Genomic DNA, 18,051 nt, shown 5'->3' with positions numbered 1-18,051 from the left:
AAAGACCCTCTGACATGAATTAGAAAAAAAAACAAAAGAAAACAAAACAAAAACAAACAAAAAACCCAAAGGTATCCTTGGATATTATAGAGCTTCCATACAATAAGAACGTTGAAGATAAAAGAATAAAGCACATTCCATTTTGGTTCGTCCTCTCTCAGGTCTTGAATCAATTCTCTTTAACATGTCCCTAATCATAATCAATAAAATTTTTAATCCTATTAATTATTAAATCATTAGTCTCTCTTAAAAATGCTTATTGCAAGATGAACCTGCTGCTGCCTCCAAGCTGTAAGCCATCTCCAAGCTTATAAAGCCTAGCAGTGAGTGACTGGGGACGAGGGAAGCTGAGCATGGTGGTATATACCTGTAACCTCACCATTCAGGAGGCTGAGGTAGGAAGATTATGAGTTCAAAACCAGCCTGAGTTCTATAATGAGACCTTGTCTAATAAATATAAAATAAAGAAAAGAACCATGGGGCACACCACTGGTCCAGACTTTTGGTTAAGGTGAGGCAGCCCATCACTGAACAGTAGGGAACAAGGCGAAAGGCAGACTGAATCTTTTCTCAGCATTCAAACAAACTACCAACTAAGAAGCCACAGAATATTTTAAAGTTTCTCTTTATCTGAATGTGACTTTATCTGAATGACAAAATCTCTTGACTCAGTCCCTAGGAACCCCATAGAGACAGCACCGCACCAAGAATTCGGTGTCCTGACTAAAGGCTTCATTTTAGAAAGCCCTTCTTTCTGCAGTCTGTCTTTCCCTGGATATGCCACAAAATCAACTTTCTGTTCTGGGCATTTGAACATTCTCATTCTTCTATTAGACACATAAAAACAGCAGCTATTCATCTACCCACCTCTAAGTCTTTCCTCTGTGCTCCTCCACCACTGTCATGGAAGAATTGCCACCAGTCTCTACCCCACCAGCGGATTCTCTCAATCCTCCAGCCCTTACATACTCCTTCTATGGGGATCATATTTAACCTGTATTATAGAATTAGATCAGTCTATATTATTTCATTTGTGATGAACATTTTAACCCAGCATATTATAAAGTCCTTTTAGAAAATAATTGTCTATAAATAAATAGTTCTTATTAATTCATTGATTCCTAATAGTCACAGACATTCTTTATAATAGTAGGTGTACTTTTGTAAAATTATAATAAGTTTAGAGCTTTCCCATTACTATATGTTTTATAAACAATAATAGTGCTTTCTGTTGATCCCAAGTATTGTGCCACATACAGAAGAGTCCTACTTTGGGGTAAATTGATAATGTTGTTCATGGTGGTTATCAACACTAAAGTCCATGAATAAATGAAATTCTGCTGGGTCACCTCACTCAGAGACCAGGTTCAGATGCCATCTTGGTAAGGAATCATGTAGTGAAAATAAGTTTTTTAGCAAATCTAAAGATAAATACAAAGAGTTGTGGAAGAAAGTAAAGGGTTCCTATTCGCGTGCACTCTCTCTCTCTCTCTCTCTCTCTCTCTCTCTCTCTCTCTCTCTCTCTCTGTGTGTGTGTGTGTGTGTGTGTGTGTGTGTTATAGTGTAAAATTTATACCAAACACTTTGTGACATACTATGAGCAGATACTGGTCTAGGAATGCTTCCTGGACTAACTCACATTCATTTGCTCAGCAAGTTATTTGCTGAATATTTCCTATATAAAAACATGATTCTAGGCACTCAGATAGAAGGGTGAAGCAATCTGACAGGACCTCTGTCACATTATGGACAAAAACTTGCTTTCTTTCCCTCCAGGAATGAAAAGGGTGGCAATTTCCTCCTCCTTTGCTCAAAGCACAAAATTTATCACTTTGTCTTTGTTAGGCTTAATGGGTGAAGTGATTCTTTTACTAGTTTACACATTATATCTATGAATATTTTGAAACTTATTCAAAAAGAATAGTAGTGCTGTTCTGGCCATTTGTTTCCTGCTTATCCTGGTAAAATATTTCCCTGTATTATTCTATGTTGTCCTCAAAATGACCTTGTGTCCCTAAGTGATGATGATGATGATTTTCTTGAGTAGATCAGAGAATGAGATGTGGAAAAGTTAAGGAATCATCTCACTGTTATAAGACAGTGATGGACCCACTTAATATTATGAATGGCTATCTAAAGAATCTGAAATTTTTCTCCCAAAATTTATGAAATAATATCTTTTCCATCTTTCTGATATTTAGAAATGAATTTTGACATTTCATCGCCACCCATTCTTCCAAAATGACAGATCTATTCCATTTTAATTGAGGTAATTATTTCTGTAATTCAAAGAAATAAGACAATCCCATTTTGATGAGATGACTTCAAATATCAAAATCACCTTTTAAATACATTCAACTACTACAGAATGACTTTCTATCTATATCAATGTCACACAGTGCTGTGAAGCTTTTAACTACGTGAATCAGGATAAGAATTGGCAGGTAAAAAGGAATCTATGGAGACATTTAATATTCAGAGCATAGATATGCATTTCATTTTTGCAAATTTATATTGCACATTTTTCTTGCAAAATCACTCAAAGTAAAATTCCTTGGGGAATTTTTATCTTTTACCTATTTCATAACTTGCAAATCAGAAACGTGACAGACAAAGGCAAAAATGATTTTTTCATTAATTTATACATTCTTATTATAATCAGGAAGCCAGGCTCAAAATTACAACAAAAATAGTGAGAAGGTATTGGTCATAATGACTTCTGCTGTGATTTCATATCATAGATTGCGCATATCTAGAAGGTACTCTTGGGACACACTGTAAGTGTTCCACAGAGTGATGAGGGTGATGCATGCAAGAGCCTTGGATCCCTTCCTATCAGCTTTTGTAAATGAGGTTACTAAGGCTGGGAAGATTTAAGGGACTGAAGCCTCAGAGTTAGTAATTCATAGCACCAGGAATTACAGTCAATGGTCTGACTGAGTCTACCTTCTAACTCCTATATTAGCCCAAATCAGAGTAGACTTTTTCACCAATTTCATTAATAAGCAAGTTGATCTCATCTAGAATAGTATAAAAGAATGGCATCCCCCGATTTCCCACAAGCACATGTGGGTGTCCCATGGCTGAAAAAAAGACCTGGGAAGATGTAGGAATCATCACATGTATTCAGGTTTATTTAATATGTGAATCCATTGTCCGTTTTTCTACTTTAAAGCGGTATAACATCCCAGGCTTTTAGCATCCTATCTGTCCCCATCTGTCACATTCAGAAATAAATGAACATCTCCTAGCACCTAGGTACTCCACAGTTTAAAATTCTTATTCAATAAAGCCACAAATCTGAACTTGTTACATGCTGTCTCTCTATTCCTCCTATATAATGGGAATAATAACAACAATCTAGCTCCTTTATTAGGTGAATATGTTTTGTAGAATAAATAAATCATTGGTCTTTTAGACCAGTGCCTGTCCTGTCTCTACATTACTGGTGCTACTACTTTTGTGCTGAAGACCAAATGGGACAATAGGTATAGAGATAACTTTATGAAGATCCTCCAATTCCTAAAGAGCAGTGGTGCTGGGATCTCATACTAAAGATCCAGCAGAGATCTAAGTACACAGCAGCATCCTGTGACCATCAGGAGCCCAGAGGACGAACCACTAAGAAGATACTCAAGAGAAATCAAGTCCAAGTCCACCAAATTTCTCTATTCAGTTCCACTGACAACCCTTCGGTCTTGCTTCTGGTTGCTCTGTCTTGGATCCATTCCTGCTCTAGACAGCTTGGACCATGAAGCTATCCAAGAAGAAAGGATAAAGGTTTATATGTCATATGTATAAAACTTGGCAAATGGTAACTTTACCATCTTAATGTGGGATTTAGAATCAGTGGTGATTTTTCCAGTACTAACAAGGCCAAGAACAACAGCCTCTGAAGCACATCTATTCTGATGTCCATAAAGGCTACCAAAACGTATTTTGTTTTTTTTCCTATTGAATATCACCCAGAAACCCATGAATATAACAACTTCATACTCACTATCAGTGAAAAGCATTGTTCTAATCAAACAAGGGACAAGTTACTTGACATCCCAAGAGCATTTTGGATGAACCACAGGAGACTGCCTCAAGCCTACTGTCTCTCCCTATCCCACATCATCACTTCTTTTTCTTTCCTTGGTGTTAGACATGAAACCCAGGGCCTCAAACATACTAGACACTGAGGCATGCTCCAAATCTGCCCTAGATCTCAACCTGTAAGACGGGTATAGTAAGTTTGACTCTTCAATACAGAAAAGAAGAAATGATCTTACTTTATGCAAAAGAAGAACGTTTTTGTGGAAGGCTCATTCACCCCTCCAGCACCAGGTCCACATAGTAAGAGATGAAGAAACATATCCGTCAGCATCTCTGAGCTGCTGGCTTTTGTTTTGCAACACAAAATCAAAAGATTTACTTGACCTTGTTCCATTTTTAAAACAAATTTATTTATTTATTTATTTATTCATTCATTCATTTATTTATTTTGCATCCCAACAACAGGTTCCCCTGCTTCCTCTTCTCCCAGTTCAGTCCTCTATCCCCTCTCTGTTCCCACCTTCCAATCCACCTCCACCTCCATTTCTGTTTAGGAAGGGCAGGTGTCCCATGAGTATCAACTAAACATGGCATACCGAATTGCAGTAAAACTAATGTGAGCATGCTCACCAACAGCCATGTGCATTTACCCATTCATTTAACTAATTACTTTGAATTTCTACTTTTTGCCAAGCATTCTTTATGCAACCCCCTCATGAGCAAATAAAGCCAAATAATAAACTTATAATTTTGAAAAGATGAAAATGTTCTATTAGTAACCAATTCCTTTATATAACCCATGTCACACTTTCAAACAAGAAAATTGAATGTGAACACTGGTGCACTGATTCTGCAATTCATGCCACTAACCCTAAGTCAATAAATAACAATCTACATATCCTTCAAAAATGTAAAGAATGAATGGAAGTATTTCATGGTCAGTTGATTTGAACAGCTGATAATCAAAGTAGGCAACTACTTAATTGATATGAATTTGATTAAATACCCCATCTCTCTCCAACCATCTAAAAACCTCTATTTCTTTAAATTCTCACCACTAAAGACTCACCTAAGCTATTAAGACATTTTTCTTTTTCTCTTTTAAGATACAGTCATTAGCCTTGAAAACATACTCGTTGCTGTTGGGTTACCTTGCACTCCAGTGTAACTTGTGAGCATTCTGTAACACAAAGGGCAAGTTTATCTGTATGAGCAGCATAAAGAACTAGGAAGTCAGCTCACCTTGTGATGAGTAAGTCCCTGGACACTTTAAGCAACCCTGCAAGTTAATTGTGTATCAAGTTCTCCATATAAACAATGAACATAGATCATCTTGACAGAAGGCTGGGAACTACCTCATCTGGAGAATTTTGTGCTTGTTATATCAGGTGTCTTAAGAAAGGTTTTGGCTTCATAACTGAATGATAATATTAAGTACTTGACAGATCAGACAGCATTTGGTGTATAAACCTTAGAGGTATAAGTCAAAACCTATTCTTTTCCTTAAAGTTTGTTATCACCTATCTTAGAAACAAGTGCTCTGTGTTGGAAAGTGTCATGCAAATACATTCAAACATGGCCATCAATTATATAGGCCTTTCTCATAAAAGGTCATCAATCTATATCTGTGGAATGCATGACAGATACAGGATACACTGCAGATGTCACCTCATTCCCACCCTCCAAAGTTTTCACTTATGAGAAGCAATACATCATTATCAAAGTGTAATGGTGAAAGCAAACATGCTATGTGTAACCTGACGTTTGCTCATGGATTTAGATGTAATATTATTATCATTAGTTCTATTCATTCTTTAGTACACTGTAAATCCGTAAGTTTTTTATGACTATAGAGGGAATTTAGACCACAACCATTGTTGGCATAGGATACGTTGTGGGATGTATGTTCAACAGTGTCTGTCGTGAATCCTAGCTTTTGGAATATAAGCCATTGGGAAGTCGCCAATGGTCACCTGAACCAGGTTCAGGTTCTCAGGCATTTACACAGCAAGCAAATACAAACAGGGCCTGGGGTGACAACACTAGAGGCAAGAATTTAGGGACTGACTTCTTTGTCATCTAAAGAATCACACAGGACATAGATCTGACTATATCCTTTCACCTACAACTCTAAGAGCTAGGACTAATTCCACTGGGCTCATTACTCAAACACAATGACAAGGCTAAAAAGGCAGTATTCAATATCTCCACCTGAATGGTGCGCTCTCGACCACTGGAATTAGATTTCTAGCCATAGCTGAATTTGATTAACAATTAAGAGAATACAGACAAGAAATCAAAGCCAAGGTTTCCAGTGACTCTATAAAGATGTTTTTAGGTAGGTAGTTTTTGTAAAATAAAACCAACTTGATGTGTATAAAGGATATTAAGTACATATATCAATACATATAAATACACATATAAATTTGTAATATGTGTGTTAAATTTATTTGTATCATGTAAAACTAACTGTTTTGTGCAATACTTCTTTTTTCTGTCTCCAAATCACTTATTTCTTCATAAAATTTGTAAAAGGAGCATCACTGAGTTTTCATATATATGAGAATGATAATTACCCTATATAGTTCAATCTGCCAAGTGCCCCAAGTATCTTTAGATGCATCTATACTTAAAGCACATAGCTATTCCTAGTTAATCATATAGTATTTTGTGCATTTTTGTGAAGAATATGATAATAGAAATCCAATGCCTCCTCGTTTTACAAATGAAGAAAAATATGTCAAGAAATGTATAACTTGCAGGTATCCTAGAGTCACAGAAAAGCAGGGGTGGAACCAGCTCTCCCCTCCACTCAGCGACAGTGCTCAGTGCTCCTTTTCACTGTCATACGGGTCATGTCACGTCACATCGCATTGCTCACAGTGTTTGCAAAAGTAAAATAACATATGGTTTAAATTAGGAATGGAACTTTGTGTGCGTGTGTGTGATAGACGTAGGAAAGCTTAATGGAAACAGTGATGCCAACGAATTAAATGGCACTCTGCAAGCATGTAGGGGATCTAGAGACAGAATCCAAGCTCCTAACTCATCCATCATCAAGAGGTTGTGTGTTTAGGTTTCCCTGGCTGTAGTGTAACACTGGGTTAGAAGATTTCTTTTTCCATTTTTGTCTTTTGACAGGTTGGGGGTATGAAAGAGACGGTGTGACAGTAAAGGAAGAAATATCCATCAGCCCTGAAATACCATTTCTTTCCTGCCTCTCCTGGCCCAGCAACATAGTTCATGTTTAACTCATACTCTCGAGACAATCAGGCTATTTAGCCCATCGTCCTTTCTCCTCCCACACTGCACCCTAATTTTATCTCCTCTGATTCATTGTTTACATCCTCCTTTCATGAGTTGTAATTGAGTCTGTTTAAACTGCCTATTGATTTCTGATCAAATAGTTTAATCTGGCTTGTCTTTTTTGTTCTTCATAGCCTGTTTACATTTTCTCTCAATCCAACTGCTTCTTTTTCCAATAGAGAATCACCACCAAATCAACATCCCATTACTAAATGCTTCTGCCTTGCCCCCGCCTACCCTGTCTGCCTCTCTTTTTCTCAGATTCTCCTGGTACCCACACATATCTTCCATGCAGCTTCTTGTCACCTTTCCATATTCACCGTGGAGCTCTCCCATCTCTGCTTATCTGAACTTTTCCCTAATTGTTCTGTATCGTCAGCGTGGTGGTCCCAACTCAACGTAAGTGCACGAACCACATCGAAGGATCTCTTGAACATTCTTCTTCTGCCCACTTCTTATACACTTTAGCATGTTCTGTTCACTCTAGCAAGATGAAGACCTTGACTAAGGGACAGTCCAGACAAGAGAGAGGATGAGAGAACCCGTTGCATCCAAGTGATACTGATCGTTGCATGGACCCTCATGTCAAGGCTCTTGGTCCACATCACTCCACACTGGGCTAATATGAACCGCTTCTACAGCGGGCTCAGCCAACCCTTCTTCTCTAACCTGAGTCCTACATCCAATCCACATGCCATTTTATCTTCCCTTCCCATTCTGAAGACAAAGTCAAAAGAAACTTTCACTTATAATTCAACTGTTTTTCCACTTTGAGAGACAATCGCATCCCTTTTGACGGGCAGAATCCCTTTCTCGGGTGTGGAAGGAGATTTAATAACATGATAACCCTCCCAATGTCTCAGTCTTCCTTAGACCCCACCAAAGTCTAGGAAATATCACTAGTACCCCTTCCCTTCTAGCACCCTCAGGGACCTTGAAGTAGAGGTCTTAAGATGGCTGGACATTTCCACCAGACTATCTTGCTGTCCCCTACTCGGAGAGCAGAGAGCAAGGTGCCACCCGAAGCTCCCACCCTCTTTCCTGAGCTCTGGCTCCCAGGGACCTGTCTTTCCTCTCTTCCCTCCTTCAGAAATCAGAGCCAGGAGTTCTCTACCAGCTGACCTTAACTTTCCAAAAGAAGTGTAATATTTTCTCCTGTGATTTCTTAAAGTAGGAGACAACAGGTCCCAAACGAGGCAGTTTGATATATTTTTTCTTTATTTTAAATTTATCTTTGCTTATTTAGTCGTGAATGGAAGAATCACAGAACTGTCTCAGAAGAGACCACTCCCAGCTTCAGCTTCTCCCAAACAGAACAATAAAGAAAAAAGACAAAGAGGAGAGGGGTGTGTGTCGGGGGGTGATTCCTCCTCCTAGGCCACTGAAAGCTTCAACAGTCGTCCTGCAAAACACACACACACACACACACACACACATACACACTCACATGCACACACGCACGCACACATGCACACATAAAGGCATGTTTCTCCTTCACCCTTGTATGAAAGGAGTTCCCTCCTCTGCCTCCTGCTGGTATCCTCAGTGCAGGCTCCCTTGAGCCTGCCTCACCCACCTACTATACGCCTCCAGGGTCCCCACCGAGACCTCCTTCGGGTTCTCCTCCTGTCACACCGAACCGGCAGTGCCACCTGAGCGCAACCCAGCAGCTTAACCCACAGAGTTGCTTCCGCCCTGGGGCCTTGCGCACAACCGGGGAAACCTCCAGCAGGTGCAAGCCAGAGGCGGGATCTTAACTTAGCTGCCTCCCTCTTCTGATCAAGGTTATCAAGACTCCAGCACCTTGTCTTTCCTCCTGATCTGCAGCTCCCGGAATGGACACTTACCCAGGGCAAGGGCCAGGAGCAGCGGCAGGGAGCTGACGCCGCTGCCCGGGGCGGCTGGGTCCATCAACCGTGCTGTGCGGGGCAGAGCTGCTCCTGGAAGAGCCTCCCAGCTCCTTCTTCGTGCCCTGCCCGGACCCGGCACCGAGAGGGTGCTTGGAAACTAATCCCTGAGCCAGGAGGAAGCGAAACTACACAGCAGGCAGCCTGGCTACAGGGCAGGGAAACACCAGGGGCGAGCAGCCAGCGGGCTCCAGTGTCGTCCAGCCCTGGGAGTCTCCTATTTATCCTGGAGCGTTCTGCACACACCCCCGGAGAGGCGCACCACTTGGTGCTGGTAGCCTGCACGCTGCTCCCACCCTGCTGCCCCACACCCCATACCCACACCCAAGGACATACTCAGATGGCCATGGGGCCAGCTCACCCACTCCCCCTGCTGGGTCTCACCTGATTCTTCCTTTCTCTCACCCCTGGGGAAGCAAGCAAGGTAAAGTGGACCCAGAAGTGACAGAAAATGACCCGCTGACAGCCCGTGCCTCAACTCCCTCACGGAACCCTCTGAGGGAAAAATCAGAGCCAAACACTTGTGGAACTCTCTATCTGGCTAAGCTTGTGCTAAAGAGACCTGAGCCAAGTTCCCTGAAGAAACTCAGGCATTTGACAATTGACACAGCCAGGGAATTTCTCCAGATCCATAGCTGTCTTGTCAATTTCTTAAAGGAGGCAGCTCAGTTTTCAGTGTCTTCTATCAATTTATTAACTTCTATGAATTTATTATCGAACTCTTTGGTAAGATTTTAGCTCACCAAAATCTCCTTTTGAAGCTTCATGTATCAACGGGCTGCGGTGGGGCACACCTGTGACCCCAGCCTTTAGGGCTGAAATAGGAGGAACAGCAAGTTGCCAGGATCAGCCTGGCTCACATAGCATAATCTTAGCTCCGAAGCTAACTTACTAACGAATCCACTAAGTACACAGATAAATGAAAGAACTTCATTCATTGTTTATTTATCCATCATATTTCATTTATTTACCCTCTTAATTCTAGTTGGATCTTTCCAAATAAGACTTTTTTTCCTTGTCTTGCCAAGCCTTGTTCCTACTTCAACATGCCTGCTTATGGGAAGTTATTATGCACGAAGCTGTTTCTGGAACCCCCAAACATGCTCAACAGCCTTCAAAGAGGGAAAAGAGCTTCCAGTTTTACCTCCTGTTACAAACATATTTGCCTCCGAAATGGCCAAAGGGTTTTGGTCTTGGGTACTGACTTATTGATCTTGTAAAAGCAATACATAGAAGCCTCCCATGTTCAGAACTTGTATTCCTGATATTTCTGACATACAAAAAAATCTTTTACATATGAAATGTAAGTCAAGCATTTGCCCCCCTTTACCATCCCATTGTGTAAATTAAGCAAGTGACATTTTGTTGCTAAACCAATCCTAATTATTTTGGTGCTTTAGGCAACTAATGTATCTGGAAGAATGAAAGTTGGTTCTTTGGTTTTTAAATCCACCCATTCCAGTTTCCCCCTTAGAGCCCTGGGAAAGAGGGCTTACTGAGACAAAGGGTGGGGTCTAGAACATCTCAGGACTGGGGACTAGATGGTCATGCATCACAAATGCGAAGGGGTGCAGATGGAGGAAGTCAGTGAGGTCTAGAATCACTGCCATTGGCTCAGCACTTCTCTGTCCTTTTTCTTTCTGGCATCTTCTCCCTCTGTTATACCAAGGCACTCCCTGAGATGGCACCATAGTCAATACCTGTCTTCTTACCTCCACAGATTGCTACAGTACTCTTGTCCTATCCAGTATCTGTAAATGTGAATTATAAAAAAGAAAGAAGGAAGGAAAGAAGGAAGAAGGAAGGAAGAAAGAAAGAAAGAAAGAAAGAAAGAAAGAAAGAAAGAAAGAAAGCACACCTAAGCAAAGTGCGCCATATGTTTACTGAGAATTATAAAGGGCTAGGACATGATATATATATTTAGCATCCCTGACATTCAAATGGTAAATTAACTTTTTCAGGCCAGTAGAGGATAAAATAGTCTAATTTAATAAACTATCTAGGCCAGACAAATTAGTATCTTTTTATGAAAGCTTTATTTACTGACAGAAATAAAATAAATTTTCCCAAGAATATGTCCTCTAAATTTTCTGGCATCAGAGAGCCAGTCTCTTCAAGGTCAAGAGAATTTCTCTTCCTCTTCTATTCTCTCCTTTATCCTTCTTCTTCCCTCCCCTCCCTCATTCTCTTCTTCCCTTCCTCCCTCTTCTTCCTTCTTCTCTATCTCCCCACTTCCTAAAACTCTACTTGTTTAAGGAGGAATTTAAATCTGAAATCCAAACTTTACTTTTGGAAAGCTGGAAGTTTAACTTTGATCTTCCTGTGTCCTTATTCCTGTTGCTAAGGTGTGTCTCAAATCTTCAGAGAGTATGCTGGGCTATAACCAAAGCGGAATAACTCAGTGTGGCACAGGAGTCACAAAATAGAACTTCCATCCACTGAGCTAGACATTATTAGGATGACGTCATCCTTGTGCCAGGCTTAGTCAAGCATAACCAGCACTCCCAAATCTGGTATGAGGCTCAAGAAGATTCCTGTGAAGGGCCCATAAGCATCAGCCTTGTCTACTTCCCACACAGAGGAGCCTCCATCAAGAACATTCCTCCCCCTCCTCTGGACATGACAAAGTGAGTCACAACACATAAACAGACACACATGATGATGCAAGGAAGATTCCAGAAGGCTTTTATTCTGGGTCAAAATAATTTCAAAAACTTGGCTGTAGACCGACTGAGCCATCATGACATCTTTTGAAATAGATGTGGAGGAAGGCAGGTCCTCACAGCTCTTCTATTCTTCAGGCCTGCAGAATACACACCATCTACATGGGACTCCCTTCTAGAGTAGAGGATGGAGTCTCACTTCAGGTCATTTGACCAATATCTAGAGCAGAAATGACAGAAGAATTGGAGTAGCAAAGATCCTTTATGGGAAGTGAGTTCATGTAGAGTGCTCTGGGCTAGAGCCTTGAAGATACTTTTCTCCCCTAGTCTGTGGTGGTAAGGACACACTTGATGGCCTCTGGGGTGTAAACAGAGACTGATGCTCAGACTCAAATAATCACACAGAAACTCTATTAATCACAACACTGTTTGGTCAATGACTCAGGTGTATTCTTAGATAGCTCTTACATCTTAAATTAATCCATTTATATTAGTCTGCATATAGCCACAAGGCTGTGGCTTACTGGTAAGGTTCTGGTGCCCTTCTCATTCAGCAACTTCATGACATCTCCTTGATACCACCTACTCTTTCTCCCTGTATTACTGTTTGGATTTCCCACCTGGCTGTTCTCTGCTAAGCCATTGGCTGAAACAGCTTTATTCATCAACAAATAAAAGCAACATATATAAAGAAGGACATCTCACATGACTAAAATGTTTCTAGTATTCATTGATCCCTTCTATCCATACTAATCTCCAAAACAAGAGGTCACCCAGGGTCACCCTTGGCTTTAATTCCTCAAAGTGGTTTCTTCATTTCTGCCACACAGTCAGGCTGAGGATTTTCCAAATCATTTTGTTCTCTTTACATTTTTCCAATAAATTCATCTTTAAGCTATTTCTTTGCCCTCTCATTTTTCCTTTAAGGCATTAAAAGCAACTACACCATAGCCTGAATGCTTTGCTACTCAGAATTCCCCCTGTACCAGATATTCTATCTACAGCTCTAAAGCCCTGCATTGCACAATGTCCGAGAACTCAGACACAGTACAGTCACATTCTTTGAAACTTTATAACAAAGTGGACTTTAATCCAATACTTTGTCCTCAGTTCTATTTGAGATCTCATCAGAACCTTATTCGTTATTTGGATTGCTATCCTCTTTTTGAGACGGTCCAAACTCTTCATAAAGCTTGAAGAGTCTCATCATAACCCACTTTCATTCACAACTGCTCCAGCCTCTATCCTTGACCCAGTTTCAAAGTCAATACTCAATGAGGTGACAGCAATATGAACAGAATTCTAAGCTCACAAAGTTTTATATGACCATTCCCCCATCTTCCCACAGCTTCTGAGGGGAGAGAAACAAATAAAAGGAAAGAGAAGGGGAAAGTGGCAGAGATGGGGAGTCTTGAATTTTAAACAACTCTGCAAAAGATATTTCTTGGAAGAGTGGAATTTTAAGAATTAGAGGGGAAGGTGGGCAGATCTCTGCGAGTTCGAGGCCAGCCTGGTCTACAAAAGCTAGTTCCAGGACAGGTTCTAAAACTACAGTGAAACCCTGTCTCAACCCCCACTCCCAAAAAAAAGGAATGGAAAGAAATGTGCTCTTTAAATTTGCAATATGGTCATGTCTTAGTCTTCATTTGTTTCCAGGTGATGCCATCAATATTCTAAATCTGATATCTGATCTCAATTGTCAACCTGATGTTATCTAGAATCCCTAGATCCTAGATCCCTGGGCATGCCAGTGAGGGATTATGTTGATTAGGCTAATTGGGGTGAGATGGCCCACCCATGGATGGCACCCTTCCCGGGCTGGGATCTTTGACTGTATAAAAGAGGAGCACACACATGTCCACCTACCCTCTGCTTCTGCACTGTGGATGTGATGTGACCAGCTTTCTCGGTGTCTTGCTGGCTTGACTCTTCTGCCATGGTGAGCTGCACTCTGAGCTGTGAGCCAAAATAACCCTGTCTCCCTTCTGTTGCTGTTGCTAGGGTACTGTATCTCAGCAACAGAGGAAACCAAAACATTTATTTCAGCTTTGGTGAAATTATGATTCTCCCCAACAATTTGGTTCTTACTTAATCTAGCTGTTTTTAGCCTTTAAGCCTTTCCCACAAAAGATAATGTATTCCTTCAATGATATCTTTAAGCTGATTTTTTTTATTTCTCTGGAATGTTGATTTAGCCTGGAACTATTTATCTATGATCTGTCTATAGATACAATGTCAGAGCTACTAAAACTGATGCAAAATACTCAGAAATTAGTTTGACAAGCTACACCTGGGATGACTGGCAAGGTTCAAGGCCCAGCACCTTTGCAGCTCACAATTGTGTATAACTCCATCTCCAAGGAATCTGGCAACTTTTTCTGACCTCCATGGGATACTATATACATGTGGTGTACACATATAGTGCAGGCAAAACACTCACAGACATGAAATAAAAATCAATAAGTCTTTTTATTTATTGATGTGACAATATAGAAACTTCTTACATTTTGTCTCTATCTTTAAAGCATATTAAAAGTTCCTACTGATGTCCCCACTAATAACTACAAACAACTTTTAATAACTTTATCCTTGGGATTAGCACATAACAATCAATCACATAAAGCTATTGTTAAATTTCAAAGGCTTGTAATCCACAAAGCAAAGGATGTACAAACTAAAAAACCAAGAAGTACAAACTAAATGAAATGAAGCCACAGTTATCCTAATGATCAGTCATCAATCTGATCGGATCAAGAATCAATTAAGAGGCCCTCTTGGTTGTCTGTGAAGGCATTTCCAGGAAGGACTGAGTAAAGAAAGAGCCTTCTCCACAGTGGGTATCACCTGCCAGTTGTGGTTCAGATTTAAAGATGCCCAAAGAAAACCTGTGCTGCCTGTTTCCCCCTCTTTGCTGTTTGCTGGTAGCCATTGCCCATCTTCAGGAAAACAGTGGGGACAAACAGCTGCTCCAGCCCCCACGCCTTCTTGCCAGAATGGGATTGCTGAGACATTTAGCCTCCTGGACAGAGAACTGCCAGGTTCTTGGTGACTTCAGTGTGCAACCGCTGTTGCTGGATTGCCCAGTGTGTAGCTTGGAAGCCAAACTAATAAATCTCCTTTCATAGCACACATCCATTGGTCTGTTCCTCTAAAGAATCTTGACTAATAAACCCTCTAAATTTTTTATGCACACTTTGAAGCCCCCTTTCCCTATTCAGGATTCCACAAACATATAGTTATCCTGTCACCCCAAAGTAACTTCTTGGCAATAGTGGGTTTTCAAGTTATGGTTTTCATGATCTTTACAGCTTTGAAGTGCACTTATATAAAAGCAATTCCCATCTGCTTGCTAGCTAGCCATCCACATTTGTATATGCTATTTGATTCTAGAATTGCCACTGACAGGAAACAGCCAACAGAATGGGAAGAATATTTCACAGCCATTCACCCGACAAAGGGCTGGCACCCAGGTCTATGCAGGCGGCTCAGAAAATGTAACAAGAAAACCACCAGTCCAATTAAAACATGACCAAATGACTTGAGTAGACATTTCCCCAAAAAAGAAATACAAATAGCCAATAATATAAAACAATGTTGAAAGCAAATTGGGTATCATCTTACTCTAGTTAGGATAGTTATAACAAACAAAAAACCCTGCAAAATAAGAAATTACAAATTCTGGTGAGGCTGAGGAGATAAAGAAACCTTCATAACCACTGGTGAGGAAGGGCATTTAGTTCAGTCACCATAGAAATTAGTGTGGGTCTCCTCCTTCCTCATCTCTAAGTATTCCGCAGAGCAGGCTGCCACCTCAACTCTGTAATTTCAGAGATAAAACATCCACACCCCATGAGATTTGCTGAAATCTCCTTTGATTTACTAAGAGTCTGCATTAAGTAAAGTGCCCTAAGACACTGTGCAAAGACTAGAAGTTGTTAGCTAAGAAAGCTCACTGGCTAAAGCATCAATGGCCTTCAGCATCTCAATGTGGATAGTCACACAGTCCTAGACTGTTACTAGTCTCTAAAGACTATTTCCTGGATAGGAAAGAAAATCAAGCTTCCCTGTGGGCTTTAGACTGTGGAATCAAAGAGCAACGTTCAGAAGATAACTACATATGTGACATGAGCAGCCTGTGTGCAGGACGGTGAAAACATACACTCCAATTATGGAAGCCTCCAGGTCCTGATCCACTTTTCTTACGAGCCTGAGTTGGAATGCAGGCTTTCTACATCAGTGACAGGAGATGCTATCAGTCTGACTACAATCAAACAGTATTTAATGCTCTTAAAAATACCAGGCCAGGGCCATTAGGATGGCTCTGTGGGTAAAGTACCTATTGTCAAGCCTGGGCACTTGAGTTCAACCACCAGAACACACATGTTAGCAGGAAAGAATCAGCTACAAATTGCTCTTGGACCTCCATAAACTCAATGTGGCATGTGTGCACACACACAGCCTAAAGATTGGGGATTAGATAGATAGATAGATAGATAGATAAACAGACAGACAGACAGACAGATAGATAGATAGATAGATAGATAGATAGATAGATAGATAGATAGATAGATAGATAGATAGATTAATCTAGGCTAGTGGTATTCTAATGCCAGATAACTGGAATCTAGAAAGCTCAGTAGCAATGAGCACACTGGGAGGCAAGACTTCTAAAAACTTTGTAAGTCAAATTTAGAAAGCTCACTCTACCTCCCAGGTTCCAGATTAGCTCTCAAAGAAGGGAAATGTACTTCAAATTTTAAATGTAGGAGCGAGATAATCAATACTACCTCCACACACTTTTGGCCAATTAAATGTTGCAGCCATTGGTTCAACATTTGATAATTCATAAAGTTTCCCTAGAAAATGTGCAGTGAGCCAAACGCAGTGACACTAAAGGGCCACTTACCCGTTTCCATTTCTCTGACTGTCCTCTTAGCTGTTTGCTACTTTTAAAATCATGTGCATGGGGCACACCGTGACCACATGAATGCAGTGCCCACAGTAGCCAGAGGTGTCAAATCTCTCGAAGGAGTTATACATGACTATGAGCCACCTGATGTGGGTGCTGGGAACTGAACTCATGTCCTCTGGGGTCACAGTAATCTTCTTATCTGGTAATTCATCCCCCCAGAACCTTCTGAGTCACATTCTAATTCTGTCATCTAAACTTTATCACACCTGTTTGAAGAGAAGGTAATGGGGCCAATTCCAAGGACAAGAAAGTTCTGTCACCTAGATGAGGGTAAAACTGGCCTGTCTGGTCAATCACCTTCACCCTGTTCCTGATCCTGGATCTGGGATGCTTCAAAGTTCTCCAGACTAGGATGCATGTGCTGCTGTAAGAAAAGAGTCTTGCTGGTGTCTCTGGTTCTCCACCTCTCACCAAAGTGACCCAGCTGTGAATCTGGGGGTTCCATTTGCCCTTGGGCCATGCCAGCAATTGTCTTTGCAAATGAAGGGGCACATAAGGAACTGCCTCATCGTGGTTTAAAGGTTAAATCATCCTCATGGGCTCATGTGTTTGAAAACCTGGTTCCCCGTTTACGGTGCTGTTTGAAACCATTTGACTTAGACTCTAGCTATTGGTGCAGACTTTGGTGTTGAGAGCTGAGGGTTATAACCTGGCCCTACTTTAATCCTAAGATTTCTATTTTCTCTTTGCCATCATTGTGATCAGCTGCACCCATCTCCCGTTAACATGGACTGAACTATTTCAGCCACCATGCACTCCCCTCCTTGATGGTAGCCTTGAATCATGAGCCTGCCTTGAATTGCTGCTTTCTGACATCCTGTTACACAATATAAAAGGGAACTAATACACCCCTGTAGATTAACATGAGTGACTAGCAATTGATCTGTGAGAATTATATGAATTTCATGACACAAATAATTTGGAGGAAAATTTAGACAAAGCCAGCATATAAGTGCTAAAGTCATAACTGTGAAAAGCAAGTCATAAAGTAAGCGTAGAGCAATCTTAAAGCTTAAATATTGAATAAAGTCACAGGCTTGGTTCAAATCCTAGAACTGTTTATAATGAGCTATGTGACCCTGGATGAGTTTCTTAGCTTTTCCAATCCAAATGCCCACATTTTCAAGGAGAAAATTATAGTGTTCTTATAAAATTTATGTGAAAC

At 40.7% G+C, this 18,051-nt stretch overlaps 1 protein-coding gene across 1 annotated transcript in view; it reads right to left on the bottom strand.

Moving 5' to 3' along the window:
• Btc (betacellulin) overlaps positions 1-9,555 on the bottom strand; it is a 51,192-nt gene extending 41,637 nt beyond the window's left edge. Inside the window, exon 1 of the mRNA XM_048425445.3 lies at positions 9,192-9,555. Within this exon, the coding sequence (XP_048281402.1) occupies positions 9,192-9,255 (64 nt within the window). The 5' untranslated portion in view covers positions 9,256-9,555. The remainder of the gene's footprint in view (positions 1-9,191) is intronic.
• Positions 9,556-18,051: the final 8,496 nt, after the last annotated feature.

Source organism: Myodes glareolus, chromosome 8, assembly GCF_982192425.1.
Source record: "Myodes glareolus chromosome 8, mMyoGla1.1, whole genome shotgun sequence".
Lineage (NCBI taxonomy): Eukaryota > Metazoa > Chordata > Mammalia > Rodentia > Cricetidae > Myodes > Myodes glareolus.
The sequence above is the reverse complement of the archived record's forward strand: the minus strand, read 5'-3'. Positions and strand labels throughout refer to the sequence as shown.